The sequence below is a fragment of the Rhipicephalus microplus genome, chromosome X, assembly GCF_043290135.1.
Source record: "Rhipicephalus microplus isolate Deutch F79 chromosome X, USDA_Rmic, whole genome shotgun sequence".
NCBI lineage: Eukaryota > Metazoa > Arthropoda > Arachnida > Ixodida > Ixodidae > Rhipicephalus > Rhipicephalus microplus.
The window spans coordinates 453,016,201-453,034,461 of NC_134710.1; the positions used below are offsets into that span (position 1 = coordinate 453,016,201).

The 18,261-nt window shown below is 46.3% G+C and overlaps 1 protein-coding gene across 3 annotated transcripts in view; it reads left to right on the top strand.

Moving 5' to 3' along the window:
• The window catches only part of LOC119160865 (uncharacterized), a 149,063-nt gene extending 138,459 nt beyond the window's left edge, over positions 1-10,604 (top strand). For all 3 annotated transcript variants that reach the window (XM_075880623.1, XM_075880622.1, XM_075880624.1), the window contains 2 exons: positions 6,110-6,272; positions 7,089-10,604. In XM_075880623.1, coding sequence (XP_075736738.1) covers positions 6,110-6,211 — 102 coding nt within the window. In that variant the 3' untranslated portion in view covers positions 6,212-6,272; positions 7,089-10,604. The remainder of the gene's footprint in view (positions 1-6,109; positions 6,273-7,088) is intronic.
• The last annotated feature ends 7,657 nt before the right edge of the window (positions 10,605-18,261 follow it).

Sequence of the window (18,261 nt, forward strand, 5' to 3'; positions counted from 1 at the left end):
TTCAGTTTAGCTTTTCGTGCCTTAGTAATGAAATCTTGTTTCTTAGTACGTGAGCAGAACCGCGCGATGAGATTCTTGTCCCCCGTTCCAACTTTCCCTCGAACGCGATGAACGACGTCAATGTCCCCATCTGTAATAACGCAATCAATTTTTGCCCCTACAGCCTTCAAAATTGCCGTACAGTCTTCTCCCTGTGTACACGGAACATTCTTTAATTCAATGTTATTTAGCCGAGAGTATTGCTCAAGTTCAGCTACTCTGGTTGTCAAGGCATCATTCTGTGACTGCAGAGCTTGATTGACTGTGCGTAAACGGTCGCTTTCTGACCTCACTTCTTCGACAATAGAATTCAGCATTTCGACACTGGAGACCAAACTGTTGACTTCGGCCTTCAATGCGTCAATTTCAGGTTGCGTTGCGGAGGCTTTTTGGTTCATCTTCGCAACCAGCTTTTCCACTACATCATCCAGTTTACCTTCGGACCAGGCCTCAAGCGACTGGATTCTTTTCGTTAGTTCAGCTACAGTTGGCATAGTAAGACAAGCTACAAGCTATACACTACAAGCTACAATACACTGGCAGCAGCAAATGCGGTAATATGTTTATGAGCACGATGCAATAAGAAAACCCACCAACCTGCAAAGGCAAGTAAGTTCGTTTAGCTTGCGTTCCTCCAGCCGCAGGTGCTGCTGCCAAATGAAGCCGGGCAGCCTCCCGCACTACTTTTGTAGTCTGTTGGTATCAGCAGTCTTTATCACCAGGCGATGTTTCCACGGTTGACACTGGTCACGCAGGCGCGTTAGCCACCGACAGACCAAATCAGATGACCAGGTAGAAAGCGTGCGCACCCGTTGAGCAGTGAGCACGGGCACCCAGCAAAGCCCAGGCGAACCAGCGTCGTGTGGTCAGCTACGTAACCAAGTTGAGAACGTCGCAGAAAGCCCAGGTGAACCAACGCTGTATGGTCTGCAAAGGCAAGTAAGTTCGTTTAGCTTGCGTTCCTCCAGCCGCAGGTGCTGCTGCCAAATGAAGCCGGGCAGCCTCCCGCACTACTTTTGTAGTCTGTTGGTATCAGCAGTCTTTATCACCAGGCGATGTTTCCACGGTTGACACTGGTCACGCAGGCGCGTTAGCCACCGACAGACCAAATCAGATGACCAGGTAGAAAGCGTGCGCACCCGTTGAGCAGTGAGCACGGGCACCCAGCAAAGCCCAGGCGAACCAGCGTCGTGTGGTCAGCTACGTAACCAAGTTGAGAACGTCGCAGAAAGCCCAGGTGAACCAACGCTGTATGGTCTGCAAAGGCAAGTAAGTTCGTTTAGCTTGCGTTCCTCCAGCCGCAGGTGCTGCTGCCAAATGAAGCCGGGCAGCCTCCCGCACTACTTTTGTAGTCTGTTGGTATCAGCAGTCTTTATCACCAGGCGATGTTTCCACGGTTGACACTGGTCACGCAGGCGCGTTAGCCACCGACAGACCAAATCAGATGACCAGGTAGAAAGCGTGCGCACCCGTTGAGCAGTGAGCACGGGCACCCAGCAAAGCCCAGGCGAACCAGCGTCGTGTGGTCAGCTACGTAACCAAGTTGAGAACGTCGCAGAAAGCCCAGGTGAACCAACGCTGTATGGTCTGCAAAGGCAAGTAAGTTCGTTTAGCTTGCGTTCCTCCAGCCGCAGGTGCTGCTGCCAAAAAATGGCAGCAGCACCTGCGGCCCGCCACCTTTAGTGGCGGGCCGCAGGTGCTGCCACCTTTAGTGGCGCACCTTTAGTGGCGGGTATTTGCGGCTTTGACATTCCGGGCAGCTTTTCACGTATCGCCTAATGGATCCAGAAAGCTTAGACCAGTAGTATTCTTGTCGAACTCGAGCGAGAGTTCGAGAGGAACCTAAGTGACCAGATGTGGGCTCATCGTGGCAGGCAAGAAGAATGTCGTCACGCATGTCAGTAGGCACAACTAGGAGATAGGTTCTCCCATTACCGTTAGAGTTTTTTTTATGCAGGACCCCATCTCACAGATAGAACAACGACAGACGTCGAGAAATACATCCAGGTATGGAAGCGTTGCGTCCTTCAAGGTTTTCGATAACTGCGCGAATTTCATCGTCCGCGCACTGTCGTGTAATCATATCTGTTGTAGTAAGGGCCCCAAAGAAACCGCCGTCATCCTCGGTGTCGTGGCCACAAACTTCGACAGGTGCACGGCCTAATGGATTAGCATCTTCGTGCTTGCGGCCCGATTTGTAAGCGATCATGATATCGTATTCCTGCAGACGAAGACTCTATCGTGCCAGTCGCCCACACGGTTCCCGTAGGCTGGCTAACCAGCACAACGAATGATGGTCGGTCGCTACCTTGAAGTGGCGTTCGTAAAGGTAAGGCTAAATTTCATCGTGGCCCATACAACAGCGAGGCACTCTTTCTCTGACGTGAATAGTTGACCGCGGCATGGGAAAGAGTGCGGCTAGCGTACGCTATCACTCGCTCTGTGCCCTGTTGTTGAACGAGGACAGCACCAAGACCCACGTTGCTGGCGTCAGTATGAATTTCAGTATCAGCGTCTTGGTCAAAGTGAGCGAGGACTAGTGGTGTCTGCAAACGCTGCCGTAGTTCAGGGAAGGCTGCATCCTGTTCTTCCTCCCAGACGAATGGAACATCTTCACGAGTGAGTCGAGTGACCGGTTCAGCAATTCTAAAAAATTGGCTATAAAGCGGTGATAGTATGCGCAGAGCCCTAAAAAGCAACGTACTGCCTTGTTATCACGTGAAACAGAAAACGAGGCCACGGTGGTACTTTTGTCAGAGTCTGGTCGAATATCATCCGCACTGACAACATGGCCGAGAAACTTAAGTTCCTTGTAACCGAAGTGCCATTTTCTGGCTTCAGTGTCAGGTTATCAGAGCGGAGTGCTTCCAGCACAATCTGCAGACGCTTCAGGTGCTCCTAAAAGTTGGCAGAAAACACGACAACACTATCCAGTTATACTAGGCACGTGTGCCTTTTTAAACTGGTAAGAACATAGCCCATCATTCTCTGGAATGTCGCAGGTGCAGAACAGAGGCCGAAGGGAAGCACTTTGAATTCATATAGGCCATCTGGCGTAACGAAGGCGGTTTTTTCACGATCTCGTTCTTCAAGTTCGATCTGCCAGTAGCCACTTTTCAAGTCTATTGATGAAAAATGCTTGGCCCGCCACAGTCTGTCGAGGGAATCGCCGATGCGGGGTAGCGGATAGAACTCTTTCTAGTCACGTTGTTAAGTTTTCTGTCGTCCACGCAGAAGCGCAGTGATGCATCTTTATTCATATAGGCCATCTGGTGTAACGAAGGCGGTTTTTTCACGATCTCGTTCTTCAAGTTCGATCTGCCAGTAGCCACTTTTCAAGTCTATTGATGAAAAATGCTTGGCCCGCCACAGTCTGTCGAGGGAATCGCCGATGCGGGGTAGCGGATAGAACTCTTTCTAGTCACGTTGTTAAGTTTTCTGTCGTCCACGCAGAAGCGCAGTGATGCATCTTTTTTCTCCAAGAAAATGGCTGGAGAAGACCAAGCACTCTTCAACAGTTGGATAATGTCATCTTTCAACATATCTTCGACTTGAGCATTTATCACGTCACATTCCTTTGCCGAAACGTAGTAAAGGTGTTGCTTTGTAGGCGAGGCGTTGTGATACGTAATTATTCGGTGTTTGGTGATCGATGTCTGACGAAGCTTCCAGGTGGACGCGAAGCACTCTTTAAATTGATATAGCAGCTCACGTAGATCGATCTGTTGTTGTTCCCAGAGGGTGAGGTTGACTTCAGCTTTTACAAGTAGTGAAGTCACGCCGCTTGGTGTGAGTCGATGCCCGTCGTCGGCTGATGTAGATGCGACGCATTCAGAAACTCTGCGATAGGGTAGGCGAAAGCGATAGTGGTGTCGGGAAACAGGTGCTGGTACTCGTTGCTGAAATTAGTCACAAGTAGGGTAGAGTGTCCGTCATAAAGCCTGACGAGGCTGCGTGCAGCGCAGACGCCTTGCGCGAACGAAAGCGTCAAGTTGCCTTCCGCGACAACCTCACCATCCCGTAACTTGTCAGACACCACATCAACTACGATGCTTGAACGTGGAGAAAACGTGATGCTGTCGGCATAAACGAGAAGGGTGCTGTCATGAATGACGTCAGATTTGTCAGAGGATCCAGCTATCGAAAACATGACAGTACGTGCTCAAAGGTCGATAATATCGCCATGCTTCCGCAAAAAGTCGACTCCAAGGATTAGGTTTTGGGAACAGTGACATAGTACAAGGCAGCTGGCGAGAAACGTATGTCCCCGAATGCTCATTCTGATAGTGCACATGCCGATTGAGGTGACTGCGTGCCCGCCGACAGTACGACTTTGTGCTTCATACCAAGGCGTAACAACTTGCTTTATGTGCGCTGCTAGTTTCTCGCTTATGATCGAGTAGTCCGCACCTGTGTCCAATAATGCACAAACGTCGGGATGACCATCGACTACCACATGTATATCCGAAGAAAATCTGCTTCTGGCTTTTGTCGCTGTCTTCGGAGAATCGATCCGTGTCCATGCTTGCGTCGGTGGGAGGCCTTGCTTGCGTCGAGTGTCAGCAGCCTCGCTCCCGAAGGCCGCTGTCGTTAATTTTCTCACCTAGGGCTTGGCGAGCGTGCCGGCGCCGCTCTGCGAAGCTCCAAAATTTTAAAGATCGCCTTGGGGATGGGTACCGCGACTGCCGCCGCAGTGGCATGCGCTGCTGTGAGAGGTAATCTTCAATAGCTCTCGCTCTTTCACCGAATCTGAGCCGTGGTGCGTCGACGGCGAAACCCTATAGTCCGAGGCGACGATAAGGACATTCCCGGTACACATGCCCAGCTTCACCACAGTGATAACACAGTGGTCGTCTGTCCGGTATTCGCCATACGTTGAATTTTCTGGGAAGCGGCTGTCGATTTTGTAAGTGCTGACTTGGCTGCAGCGAAGGAAGTGCATCTTGAGGCATAGGGTTCGCGAAGCGCGGTGAAGCAGGAATATATAGGCTTACAGCTTCTGCGTATAATGTGCGATGTGGCTTCATTGGGACAGGCGGGACATAGCTGGAAGGCGGCCCTTAGAAAGCCTGTCGTACTTCGTTTTCTGACAAGGCTGCAATTAGACCCGGCAGTAGGTTGGGACTGGCACTGAATCTTTTGTAGTTCGTCGCGCACCACCGATCAAATGAAGGCGCAGAGAGACTCGATGTTGATGTTGCTTGTCACACCTCCAATTTGACCTTTTGACGAAGCGGCACTCACTTGCCGATCGTTCACAGTAGAGCGCTGCTGCAGCACTTGCTCCATGGTTTTGGCTGTGGTCAAAACTTTTTTGGAGCACAGTGAACGAGGCGAACAAAAAGCTGCTCCTTCACTCCTCACTATAAATGACGGACCTTCTTTTCCTCTGCCATGTCACGGTCGGCTTGATGAAAGAGGCTCGTCATGTCCTCGACGTACATCATGACACCTTCATTCGGCATTTGGAGGCGCGTCTGCATCGCTCGCTCAGCTCTTTCAAGGCAATCGGGATTGGCCAAACTTGCCTGCAAGATTGGAAGCTTGGGCTAGTTGGTGCGTAGTCATATTTGCAAGGTGTTTCAGCGCGCGAACAAAGGAAAAAAGGAAAGGGTAGACAGAAAGAGCGCTGACTTCCAACTAACTTTATTTCGCAGAGTGGCAAGAATTTATACGTCTAAAAAGGAAGATTACAGAGCATGAAGGTAAAAAAAAACGAGCCAGCAAGTTTCGACGAAAAACGCTCTACGAGGTAAACGACTCATGGTTTTCGAACCAAGTACGAGCGCCATTCTCCAAGATGAAACACACGTTCCTCATTTTGTCGAAGTCGGTCCAACCATTGTAATTCGAAACCCGTTCGAACTGAGTCAGCCAGTCTTCGACATCCTCCAAGACGAAACCGTGGAACACCTTCGGCCAACGTGGCTTCCAGAGCGTATGAGGCGAGATTGCAGCGCTTTCCTGTGCGTTCGGGGGTGTGACAGACGTATCTTGGGAAGAGGTACACACTCAGGATGTAGTCCTCAGAGTCTTCGGCTTCAGCGGTGAACAGGTGTTGTCACTGCAGGTACAGGGCTACCGGCAGGCGTTTGGAACATCGGCTGGGGGTTACCCAGCAGCTCCACGAGTTGTTACGTGCTACAAAAGGTCTTCAACTAGGAAGAAATGAGCTGGCGGGGAGACGCACGCAGAACAGGCAAGATGGCTGCTTCAACAATCAACAACAACAGGTCAGAGCACGCGCTACCTCAGAACATTGTTTTTCATTCTCGCGGGCAGCCATGGCTTTCGCTCGCCGTAACTAGCGGCCACTCGGCCATATGCTGTTAGTGTTTCACAAGGAGGCATGTGTACTGTTGAGCTGCTTATGCAAGCACAATAGACTTTTTCTTTGCAACCTAAATTAAAATAGGTATCCTTCACCATGGTGCAACTATTGACAGAGTAAAATACCCAAGTAAAAACTCGAAAGAATATTATACGAGTTAAAGCAGCTTCAGAAACACTTTTACATACTTTTTACAGTGTACTAGAGGCCACTTGCAAGTGTTAACCAAGTTAGCCACACAGTTTAAGCATTTAGCATTACTAAAAGTATAAAAGAGCCCATCACAATTTTTAACACGATATTTATAAATTTACTACAAGGAGCATCTTATGTACAATTCATTATCACGTGTTTGAAAGAGTGTTTGTTAATGTATATCAAACAACACATTACTAGAGTGTTACCAAACTGTACAAAAACTAAATGTTAGCCTAGTTGGTACTTTCTTATTGACATACATTAGCTACAAAATATCACGAACACAGAAAACAGAAACACACCATCAGAAGCACAAGCTGCTTGTCAATGTCGTTGTGTGTGCCTTTACTCTTTCTTTGTGATATTTTGCGGCTAAAGTATGCCTTAATCTACCAAAATGATTAGTGTGAATGTCATCTTACAATAAATATTATTGTTGCAAACTTACCGGCTTACTTTATTGACATGCTCAGCACTATGGCCAGCCAAAAAGTCCACTGAATCTAATCTGGTTTCCCAGGTCTGCCCTTGGCAAGGCATCAACGAAGACACAGGATGAATATATACCTTGTACACCTAGACATTCTACACCTGCACAATCTCTTCAGTCATTCTAATGGCTTCCATGAATTTTCCCATTAACTGAGCCATATATGAGGATGTTCTAGCTAAGCTACAAGCCTTTCAGAAAGAAGCTGGCATTCAGATAAGGCTTTAAAATAATATTGATTGGCAGATGAAGAGAACAAATAGATGTATACTGGGCTTCCATCTGCACTTATATAGTAACACGAATCTTACACTGGATAAATCGATCTTCTGGACTCAAGTGAGGCTTTTTGTGAACTAGCTCACTTTTTGGTTTTGTGGGGCAGCTTAAAGGCAGCTTCTTGGCTATCACAGGACAAGTGTTTTCTTTTGCATTTGCAACAATCCTCTTCACTTGGCTCACATGAGCTGACAGTGGCAATATAGCTCAGGACAGCCTCATTTGACTCATTCGCAGGCCTAACAGGCAAACTATTCACAGTAGATTTGTTTTGCAGCTACAACTTTCAAGTTAGAATGCGCAAGTCTTTCAAACAACTGACAAAGCCGGCTCATGTGGTCCCATAACAATGATCAGTAAGATTGTCTCAGTAAGTTTTGGGTCACAGACACACAGAAAAAGCTGCTCTGTGTGGCAGGCTGTGTCTATCAAGATCGCATTCCAACACGCGTTTGCTGTAATTACGTTCATTGTGTTGGTTAAGTTGCGTGTCTGCCTTGTAAATTCCGGAGGTTTGCCCGTGACACTTGGGCACCAGTAACATACATTGCCGCTTAGTAGTACTCTTTCGGCGTCGACTAACTTGATCGTGTCTGTATGCCAGATTGATGGAAGTGCATAGTGATTGCAAATGATTTCCCAAACGTTACCGATCTTTAAAAAAAGAGTTATGACCATGGGGCAGTCGTTTCAAAATAATACTGAAAAATATCGCTTAAAAAGACGTTAACATAGTCGCGCGATTCGAATAATTGAACTCGCGTTGGCGAGATTTGTGTGTAACCACGCTACGCTACTACCTGTAATTGCAACTCTTAGTTCTGGCAGTAAGTACTCATGTATGAACGTGGGGGTAGTAACAAATTATTTGTTTATATCTGCACGTATCGCTACTTACTTTCCTAATTGAAATAAAAACCAAGAGATATATCTAAATATGCTGCACAGGCTCACTAGCACGGTCTCTTCCTTGATCGGCACGGCCACTTATCCTTACAGATTCAGATGATTAGATTTGTGGGGTTTAACGTCCCTAAACCACCATATGATTATGAGAGACGCCGTAGTGGAGGGCTCCGAAAATTTTGGCCACCTGGGGTTCTTTAACGCACGCCCAAATCTGAGTACACGGGCATACAACATTTCTGCCTCTATCGGAAATGCAGCCACCACCGCCGTAATTTGATCCCGCGACCTGTGGGTCAGTAGCCGAGTACCTTAGCCACTTGACCACCGTGGCGGGGCACAGAATCAGCCACACACTTTCGCTTGGCTCACCACACACATAAATGCCGACTGCCCATGAAAGCATTAGTGGCCTGGTGTTACCCGTTGCAGAACTGCAAGCGCTAGGTCCACGGACAGAAGTGGCTGGGCACTGTCGCCAGTATACACGTGAGACTCTCGAGTTTTGCAGACCCCCTGCGCCACCTGTCGACAAAGTTGTGAGTAGTGCAGAACCCAACTCGCTTGCACAGTTTGATGCGCAACTAGGTGAAACTTCAGCGTACAAAAAAAAAGATTCAGCTAAATATTAGGTGTATTTGCACATTGAACACTTGGAAAAAGAGCTAAGAATTTCTCCCCGCTAATCAGTCGTGTCACCGAACCGCCATTAAGTGCTTGCGGTATCACTCGCCGAAACGACAGCGAAAATAAGAGAAGACGCAACAGCCCGACGCTCTACAAAAAAGAACCCAGTCGACGCTACTGCTGGGTTGTGAACTGCCACGAGTGTTATGTACTTCAGTTTTGCTGATTTCCACAGCTTTCGCCAATCAAGACGGCGAGAGCACAGGATACGGCCGTCACGATAGTGTTGGGTACGCGAATTACTCGCGTTCTCCACAGCCGGTCACATGAGAAATTGTCATCATGTGGGTGATATATGACATGCACGCGATCCTTACCACGAGAACCACGGTGATTTTGATTATGACGCTCAACAGAGCCTTTGGTCGTGATGCGCACCATGCAGGTGTACACAGGTGATGCGCGCGATGAATATCGCACTTGCCGTGACCGTCGATAATCTGAAGTGGTCGCCACCACACAGCATTACGCACGTAGGGCTTTCAAACTCCATGTTCTGGCTTTACCTATAGGAAATGCCATCACGTAGGTGACACTCACCCAGTCAACCATATTCACACAGGTAAATCGCAAAATGATCGCGGCCACAATCAGATTTTTCTTGTCATTGGTCTCCGCGATTACCGAAGTTATCTCGGAGGCCCCGTTTTTGCCTTTTGTTGTTCACTGAGAAAGAGGGCACGTATGTATCCCCATTTTCAGTATATAGAAACAGTAGACAACCGTAAATTTAACACTCTAGCAACAGTTCAACGTGCGGCATTCGAGATCAATTGAGAAGGCAACTGCAAGGACAAAAATTGTCAGGCCCATTTGGGCCGGATAAAGCGAGCTTGATATCACTGATAATAAGGTACATTGCTCGTGTATGCACTTCATCCCTTTAACATCTTGTGTATGCCCAAGTTTAACGCAATTAGGCATTCGAGAGCGCACGTCGGAGTGGTGGCCTCGAACTCAATGGCATGCGATGCTCGCTTGCACTTGAAGTTCAGCACACCTAAATAACTGAAAAATCTTTTGCGTTGTACCCACAGTTTGCTTTTTTGAGCTTCTTACTTTGCTGAACCAAGGTTGGATGGATGGAGGAAGCTTGCCAGGTTCTTGATTTTAAAATAAAACACGCCTCCAAACGGACGAAGCAGGAGTGCCTATGCACCGTCACTTGCGGACGGTTCTTTTTGCGCTACTCATATGGCCGGCACGTCAATAGGCGCGCTGGTGGCGGCAGTTTTCGCAGCGCCGCATGGGCAGAGTCTTACGTATATCAACGCTACCAACAGCTGCGCTGACCTCTCGCTGAGCAGCGTCGTTGAAGCCTGTGCCATTGAGGCACTCGGCGGCATTCGAGCGGCATCCAGTGCGGGAACAACGAATGACGCGTCGGCATCTGTCAATGCAGTTTACAGCGCATCCGCTCTTTCTGAGTCATCAAAAAGAATTAGTAATTGAATCAGAACATCCCGTCTCACCCCCTAACCACAAAGTTTACCACAACGAGAGGCAGAAAAGAAAATCTCGACGAGATTGACGACATACGTACGGCCTCTCAGGACCACCATGCATCGCACATGATGAGCTCTGATTATTCTTTGCAAAGTTGTGCTAGCCAATGTTTGCTTTAGCAAATATACGCTTGCATTTATTGAATAAAGACTTTATCGCACTCTAGAATTGTGTCCATGTGATTTATAATAGCGTAACCATTTTAATTGTAAAATGAAAATGTAAGTAAGTTTGGAGCAGTATTCGTTGTGTTGCGTCGTCTGCTAGTTTGATGTTCTGGCACTAAATACGTGATTGCCTTTACGTCCAAATAAGATCGCGCGCATCAGTTTCTTCTGTATGCATGCAATGAAAGAGGCGATTTTTTCACTGCCTCAGAAGACATTTGAAAGCTAAGGCATTCTTTGAGCCAAAGCACAAATAAGTGAGCAAATTTCTTGGCGCAAGGCATACAAATGTATTTACTAAGTGCCCGTCAAGAGCGTCATCCGTCTTTTTTTCATTCTTTGTGTTCCCCTTAAATTTCAGCCGCCAAACAGTTTTCTCAGTAATGAACCAATACCACCCAACTCAAACCAGCATTCAGCCAGCATAAATAGGGCCATGCGCGCATCTTTGGGTACCTTGGGTCTTAGTGCCCTTCTTAAAAATGTATATGACGTATGCACAGTAGCGATAAGCGCAAAATTTTCTGTACATTTCTGTACAAACCTCGTAGGGAGACAGCACAATATCAGCTATAATTTATTCGCCTTAATCATGCAACGTGCAACCTTGTGAATGCTAGTTAGGCAACGACGGGTTTCAGGGTTTCCAGTAAATTAGTAAATAAAAGTGTGGCCTCATAAACTTCCATTCATTTTCTCCTACTGCAGCACAATGCTGCCAACGCTATTTTAGCGGGAGTTCACAGAAGTTAACTTCTGGAAACTAAAGCTTGAGCGATCAAGTGTGTGTGTGGTCAACTCTAAGCTGCACCGTCATGCGCTTAGAGTTCACTACATGTGTACGTGTCATGCATGCATGAAAATATATGCGTCCTCCAGTTCTCCTAACAGCCGGCAATAAAAAAAGAATGATTCACAGTATATTCGCGCGTTAAGGTGCACTGACACATTATTTCCAATGTGCTCACACTTCTTCCCGTTAAGCAACCTCTATCATTATGTCCCGAAATTTCTCTTAATTGAATATTTGTAGTTTTTCAACAGCCAGCGCTCGTTTGATTTCCCAGGTAGTCCACCATAAAAAAGGTTACTGAAGCGCTGAAGTGTCAGGAACAGTTGAACTTTTCTAATAATTGTTGCTTTAAATACACGTGCTCGAGAGAGCACCGAGCGACTGACTAATAATATTTTTCTTGTACTTGGAGGTGTCTTTTATTTGACATGATTGATTTTGCCATATGTAAGGTTATGTTGAGTGGCGCATACGCTTCATTGTATGTTTTACGCGCAACATATATTTCCTTCACGACTGCTGGTTTTTTTCTTCTATGCGAGATGCGTGGTTTTTCGTAACCCACGTCGCAGGTACCTCACGTTCAGTGGTGAATACTACACTTAGACAGTCATTTATGGAACCTGGCGCACCATATATGAAAAGCAGGGGCTCTCAGATTACTCTAAATATACCTACAATCTTCACAATGCCTTGACAACCTATATATGAAAGATTTTCAACATGCGCCATGTGGCAGCATCACATAGTGGCGTACGTGTGCATGCATAGCATCCCCAGGTTGCAAGGATTCAGTATTCGCAGTTGCTTGTATTTAGTGCGATGACTTATGCAGTAATATGTCTCACCACTCAGCAAGGCAACAAAAGTGTCTGAAAGTCACAAATCATGTGCTTACGACACTTCGTCTATCAGGGAGTTGTACACATAACATTCGAAACGAAACCGAAACGGATGGCAGTAAATTTGCGTTCAACCCGCCGAGGATCCAGTCAGGCATCCGTCATGCAGCTGCTCCCTGCTTCAATGGATGGCCAAACCGGCACCTACTGAAAGGCCCTCGAGTGCTTGATTATCGGTGCATACTGTGCTGCAAAACAAATGCCACATCGGATACGCGGAACTTCGCATTCGTCATAAACTGTGACTGCGCTGCCACGGTGGCTGCGTCCATGATGAAGTGTTCTCCGTTCGCCGTACGAGCTAGCCCTAAAAATGTTTAACCACTGGCAAGCGCAACGATGAAGATGAAGTGGTCCTCCCGGTCTTCGTGGTAAGTGATTTCAGTGGAGTTGTATGCAGAATTATCGGGTTCACTTTGATGGTGAGCCCTTTTTTTATATTTGTCGCTCGCACGCGAATGGCTATAGCGCACAGCAACTACAAAGACGTAAATCATCGGGCTTACCAAAAGACTAAAAGCGATTAAAAATATCACTACTTAGGCCTGAAGCTCTCTGTGTGAAAAGTCGCTGCGGGTCATTGAATCCACGAGATACCAAACATCCATGGCTGGTCTATACTTTTGTTAGGCGTTTTTATTTTTTATTTTCTATTTTATGGCATTTTATGTCATGTGCGCACAATAGGAGTGCAAGAAATTGAAAGTTCAATTTTTGAAAACGCTTCCAGTGCAGCAAAAAAAGTGTTTGAAGGTGGTGGCGTGGGACCCCAGTTTTTAAAACAGCAATATTTTGCTTATTTACGGCTGAATGTCACGCGACCTAAAAACGTGGTGTCGTATTTTAAATGCGAAGCATTCCTTAGCGAACTTCGCTGACTTTGAGCATGGCTATCTATCTATCTATCCATCTTTCTATATATATATATATATATATATGTATATATATATATATATATATATATATATATATATATATATATATATATATATTATATTTATAGTCCAGTAGATTCTCCGTGAGTGGACACAACGTGGTTTATTTCGGCGTTTCGGCCTAGAGTCTGGCCTTCATCAGGATTATAGGAACAGTTTGTTGGTGCTAAGCTTTATAAAATCTCAAATTAGAGGGAAAGGAAAGAGGAAAAAAGACAAAAAAGAAAAAAAAAGAAAAAAAGAAAAGAAATAAACAAGATAAAATAATTATATGGTGGACCCCCTCGGGCGCCCCCCTTCCACTCTTCCTTCCACATCCCCCTTCATCTCTCTCCCCTTTCTCCCCTTCACCTTTGTGATGTCAGCGGTCTGTGTATGCTTCCTTTTACTAACTCATTCTTCCCTACCAGACGGCGCCTCCTGGCACTGGCGGTTCAGTGTGGGGCCAAAAGAGGTTTTTTAGGAAGTTTTAAGCTTTTAACTACGCGGCGCCCCGTCAAAATTTCGTCGTAGAAAAAGGGGTGCCGCGGAGGGCGGCAGAGGCTGGTAAGAGGGCGCAATGCGAATTCCTTTCCCGTTCCTGAATTACGCGTGGTCCGGCTGTGCGCAGGGTTGCTGTTGGGCATGTCATGCATTGCACAATTGATTGAGTAGTAAAATAAAACAGAAAACAGACGACAGCTGCACTTAGGAAGAGTAGTTACAATTGGAATGTTTTGAGTTGTCTAGTGTCCTTCGCAGCTGTAGTGCCGTGAACTTAGTTACTATTTTCATTATTGCCGTTATTGTTTTTTATAGCTTCAATTGCTGCAAGTGTACCAGGATTCTCATTTATTCCTCTATTGAGAGTGTTAAATCGGTGAATAAGGTATGATTCTCGTTGTTCACGTTCTCGATTTGATCTAAATCCCGTCTCTGAGAGCGTTACTGATAGTTTGTTGAAGCATGGTCGGGAAGGTTGAGATGTTTTGATAGAGGTAGACTTGGGGCTGATTTCGCATGTGCTTTGTGATTATTGAAGCGAATCCTAAATGGTGTCCCTATTGGAAAAATTGCCATGGTGGATACTGGAAAACATGGTGGGCGTAGTGGAAATAATAGTGGGCATGGTGGAAATAATAGTGGGCATGGTGGAAATTATGATGGCTATGGTGGGACGTAGTGGAAAATATGGTGGTTATGCCGGGACATACTGGGTGGTATGGTGTACAGATGATGGGTAAAGTGGAAATGATGGTGGAAATCAGAGGCTAGATAGTGGGCAATAATGGGACACTCTGCCCACCATTGCGATAATGCTGGGAAGCCCTAAGCATATGGTGGGTGGTGCTTATTATGGTGGGCTACATGGTGTACCAAGCAGAGAAACTCTTCCCACCATTGCGATAATGCTGGGAAGCACTAAGCAGATGATGGGTGCTGCTTGTTATGGTGGGCCACATGGTGTACCAAGCTGAGAAGCTCTGCCCACCATCGCGATAATGCTGGGAAGCAGTAAGCAGATGATGGGTGGGCTTATAATGGCGGGCAAATTATATAGTGTACCAAGCTGGGATCTGTACACTACATGTTCTACCATCATGATTTCCACCAAAGGTTAGGCCTACTGACCAAGCCCGTACAATTGTGTTATCCGTGCTTCCGGGTTTCAGAATACACGATTACGACGATTAAGTATGACAATACAGCGCAGCCATATGGCATCAATTAACCTAAATGAAGCATTTTTCATTGTGTATGCTGTTCGCTCAAGAAGCAACAAACATCGATGCGACGCGATTAAAGCACTCCCAGAGAACGTAATTTAGTGTCTTCTCACCGACAGCCGCCGGTCGCACTCGCCGGCACTTCTCTAGCTTTTGTACGAGAACTCAGACGTGGCAATTCGTGTGCTTGGTGAATCATTATGATAGCGTAATGTTTCCGGTACACTGCATTCGTTTTGGCCAAGCCGTTATGTAGTTGTTGCTTTAGCGAAAGAGCAACAGCATTGCGCTGGCGCGACCGCCCTCTACATTGCGCGAAAAGCATCCCAATACTCACTCAAATAAATTAGGCGGGCGTATCTATGAAATGAGCCTAGAAGCGTCATAAAGCGTGAGCAGATGTCGCCCTTTAGAACGAGCGCGAAACGGATATTAAACTTGGCAGACCCCGCCGGTAAACTGTTGCTGCTCCCCAGTCCACTTGGTTTTTTTTCCTTTAAGTTGTGAATTGTAAAAAAAAATAGCACTAGTGCCAATAACATAGTGGCAATCGTTACAGGGCGCAGTTGCTTGTGTTTAATAAATGTGCAATTTTAGTAGCAGGTGTAGATCTTGTCTGGGTTGTGTACACGACAAACATAACTTAAGTTGAACCTTAAGTTTGTACGCCAACTAAGTATTTAACACGCAACCACCGTCATGTTGGTGTGGCGCAGTGGTTAGCGTCTTCGAATGGGAATCCACAGGTTGCACGTTCGATCCTCCGTGGCGCCTTGTTTTTTTTTTTACGGGACGAGTGTTTTTTATGCCGTTTTTATAGAATACTTTTTTATTTTTTGTCGCAGCTCGTCACGGTGATTCTGACGTCATTTTGCGCTCAAGTGTTGCCGGCACTGCAGCACCCACCATACCCACCATGCGCCATGGTGGGTGTTTCCCACCATTCACCCACTACATTAATCCACTATAATGGTGGGTGGTGGTTTCCACCATGCCCACCATTCGTTTTTTTCCGATAGGGGTTTCTGTTTGTCCGATGTACTGCATACCACACCCGTTGCATTCGAGTAGGTATACCACATTAGAGGAATCGCATGTTAGGTTTCCTCGTATATTATTCGAAAACTTGAATTGTGTGCTGATTTAAGGTACTCGGCTGCTGACCCGCAGGGCGCGGGTTCGAATCCCGGCTGCGGCGGCTGCATTTCCGATGGAGGCGGAAATGTTGTAGGCCCGTGTGCTCAGATTTGGGTGCACGTTAAAGAACCCCAGGTGGTCTAAATTTCCGGAGCCCTCCACTACGGCGTCTCTCATAATCATATAGTGGTTTTGGGACGTTAAACCCCACATATCAATTGTGTGCTGATTGCTTTGTGTGTTTCTCGCATCACCTTACATACAAGACTTCGTGGCTTTAAACAAGGTCGGCATTAATTATTGGGGGGTGATGTGTTAATTTGAGAGTGGACAAGTCTGTATTTGAGGTTTCGTGGTCGTCGGTAAACGACGCTTGAAGTGGATGGGAATGCGCGTTTCTGACGTTCACTTTCTTCCAGAATGAAGCGACCACCGCAATAAGACCCACAACGAACAAACCTCTGCTGGACATACAGCACAAACTTCCCCAATGTAAACAGAATCATTAAACGACATTACAACATTCTGGAACAACGTGAACGTCTGAAACGCGCATTCCCAGTCGCTCCAAGCGTCGTTTACCGACGACCACGTAACCTCAAAGACACACTTGTCCACTCTCAAATTAACACATCACCCCCCAATAATTCATGCCGATCTTGTTTGAAGCCACGATGTCTTGTATGTAAGGCGATGCGAGAAACACACAAAGCAACCAGCACACAATTCAAGTTTTCGAATAATATACGAGGAAACCTAACATGCGATTCCTCTAATGTGGTATACCTACTCCAATGCAACGGGTGTGGTATGCAGTACATCGGACAAACAGAAACACCATTTAGGATTCGCTTCAATAATCACAAAGCACATGCGAAATCAGCCCCAAGTCTACCTCTATCAAAACATCTCAACCTTCCCGACCATGCTTCAACAAACTATCAGTAACGCTCTCAGAGACGGGATTTAGATCAAATCGAGAACGTGAACAACGAAAATCATACCTTATTCACCAATTTAACACTCTCTATAGAGGAATAAATGAGAATCCTGGTACACTTGCAGCAATTGAAGCTATAAAAAACATTAACGGCAATAATGAAAATAGTAACTGAGTTCACGGCACTACAGCTGCGAAGGACACTAGACAACTCAAAACATTCCAATTGTAACTACTCTTCCTAAGTGCAGCTGTCGTCTGTTTTCTGTTTTATTTTACTACTCAATCAATTGTGCAATGCATGACATGCCCAACAGCAACCCTGCGCACAGCCGGGCCACGCGTAATCTAGAAGCGGGCGAGGAATTCGCATTGAGCCCGCTGACCAGCCTCTGCCGCAACACGCGGCACCCCTCTTTCTACGACGAAATGTTTACGAGGCTCCGAGTAGTTAAAGGCTTAGAACTTCCCAAAAAAGCTCTTTTGTGCCCCACACCGAATCGCCAGTGCCAGGAGGCGCCGTCTGGTCGGGAAGAATGCGTTAGTGAAAGGAAGCATACACGGATCACTGACATCAGAAAGGTGAAGGGGAGACCGGGGAGAGAGTTGAAGGGGGAAGTGGAAGGAAGAGTGGAAGGAGGGCGCCCGAGGGGAGTCCACCTTATATTCTTTTTCTCTTTTTTCGTTCTCTTCTTTCTTCTTTTTTTTCTTTTTTCTGTCTCTTTTCCTCTTTTCTTTCCCTCTGATTTGAGATTGTATAAAGCTGAGCACCAACAAACTGTACCTTTAATTCTGATGAAGGCCAGACTCTAGGCTGACACGTCGAAATAAACCACGTTGTGACCCCTCACGGAGGATCTACTGGACTATATGCAACGCTACGGCCAGTCAACCACCATGCCTGCCTATATATATATATATATATATATATATATATATATATATATATATATATCAGCTCTCCTGGCCGTTTCGATATTGGTATCGATACCAATTTTGCTATTGAATAACATGACTGTATGAAGAAGACATTTGACTAGTAATAAGATGAAAATCATGACATGAATGAATGCCATGAATTTTATGATTTACATTTCATGGTCCTGCAGCTCTTGCAGTGGTTTACTTTACATGGCGTGTTGCGAAACTGGTATGGTATATGATTGCTTTGCGAACACAAGCGACAGACCCTAACATGAAAATGGTGACATGCGTGTCATGTAACCTGACTACATGCCAAGGTCA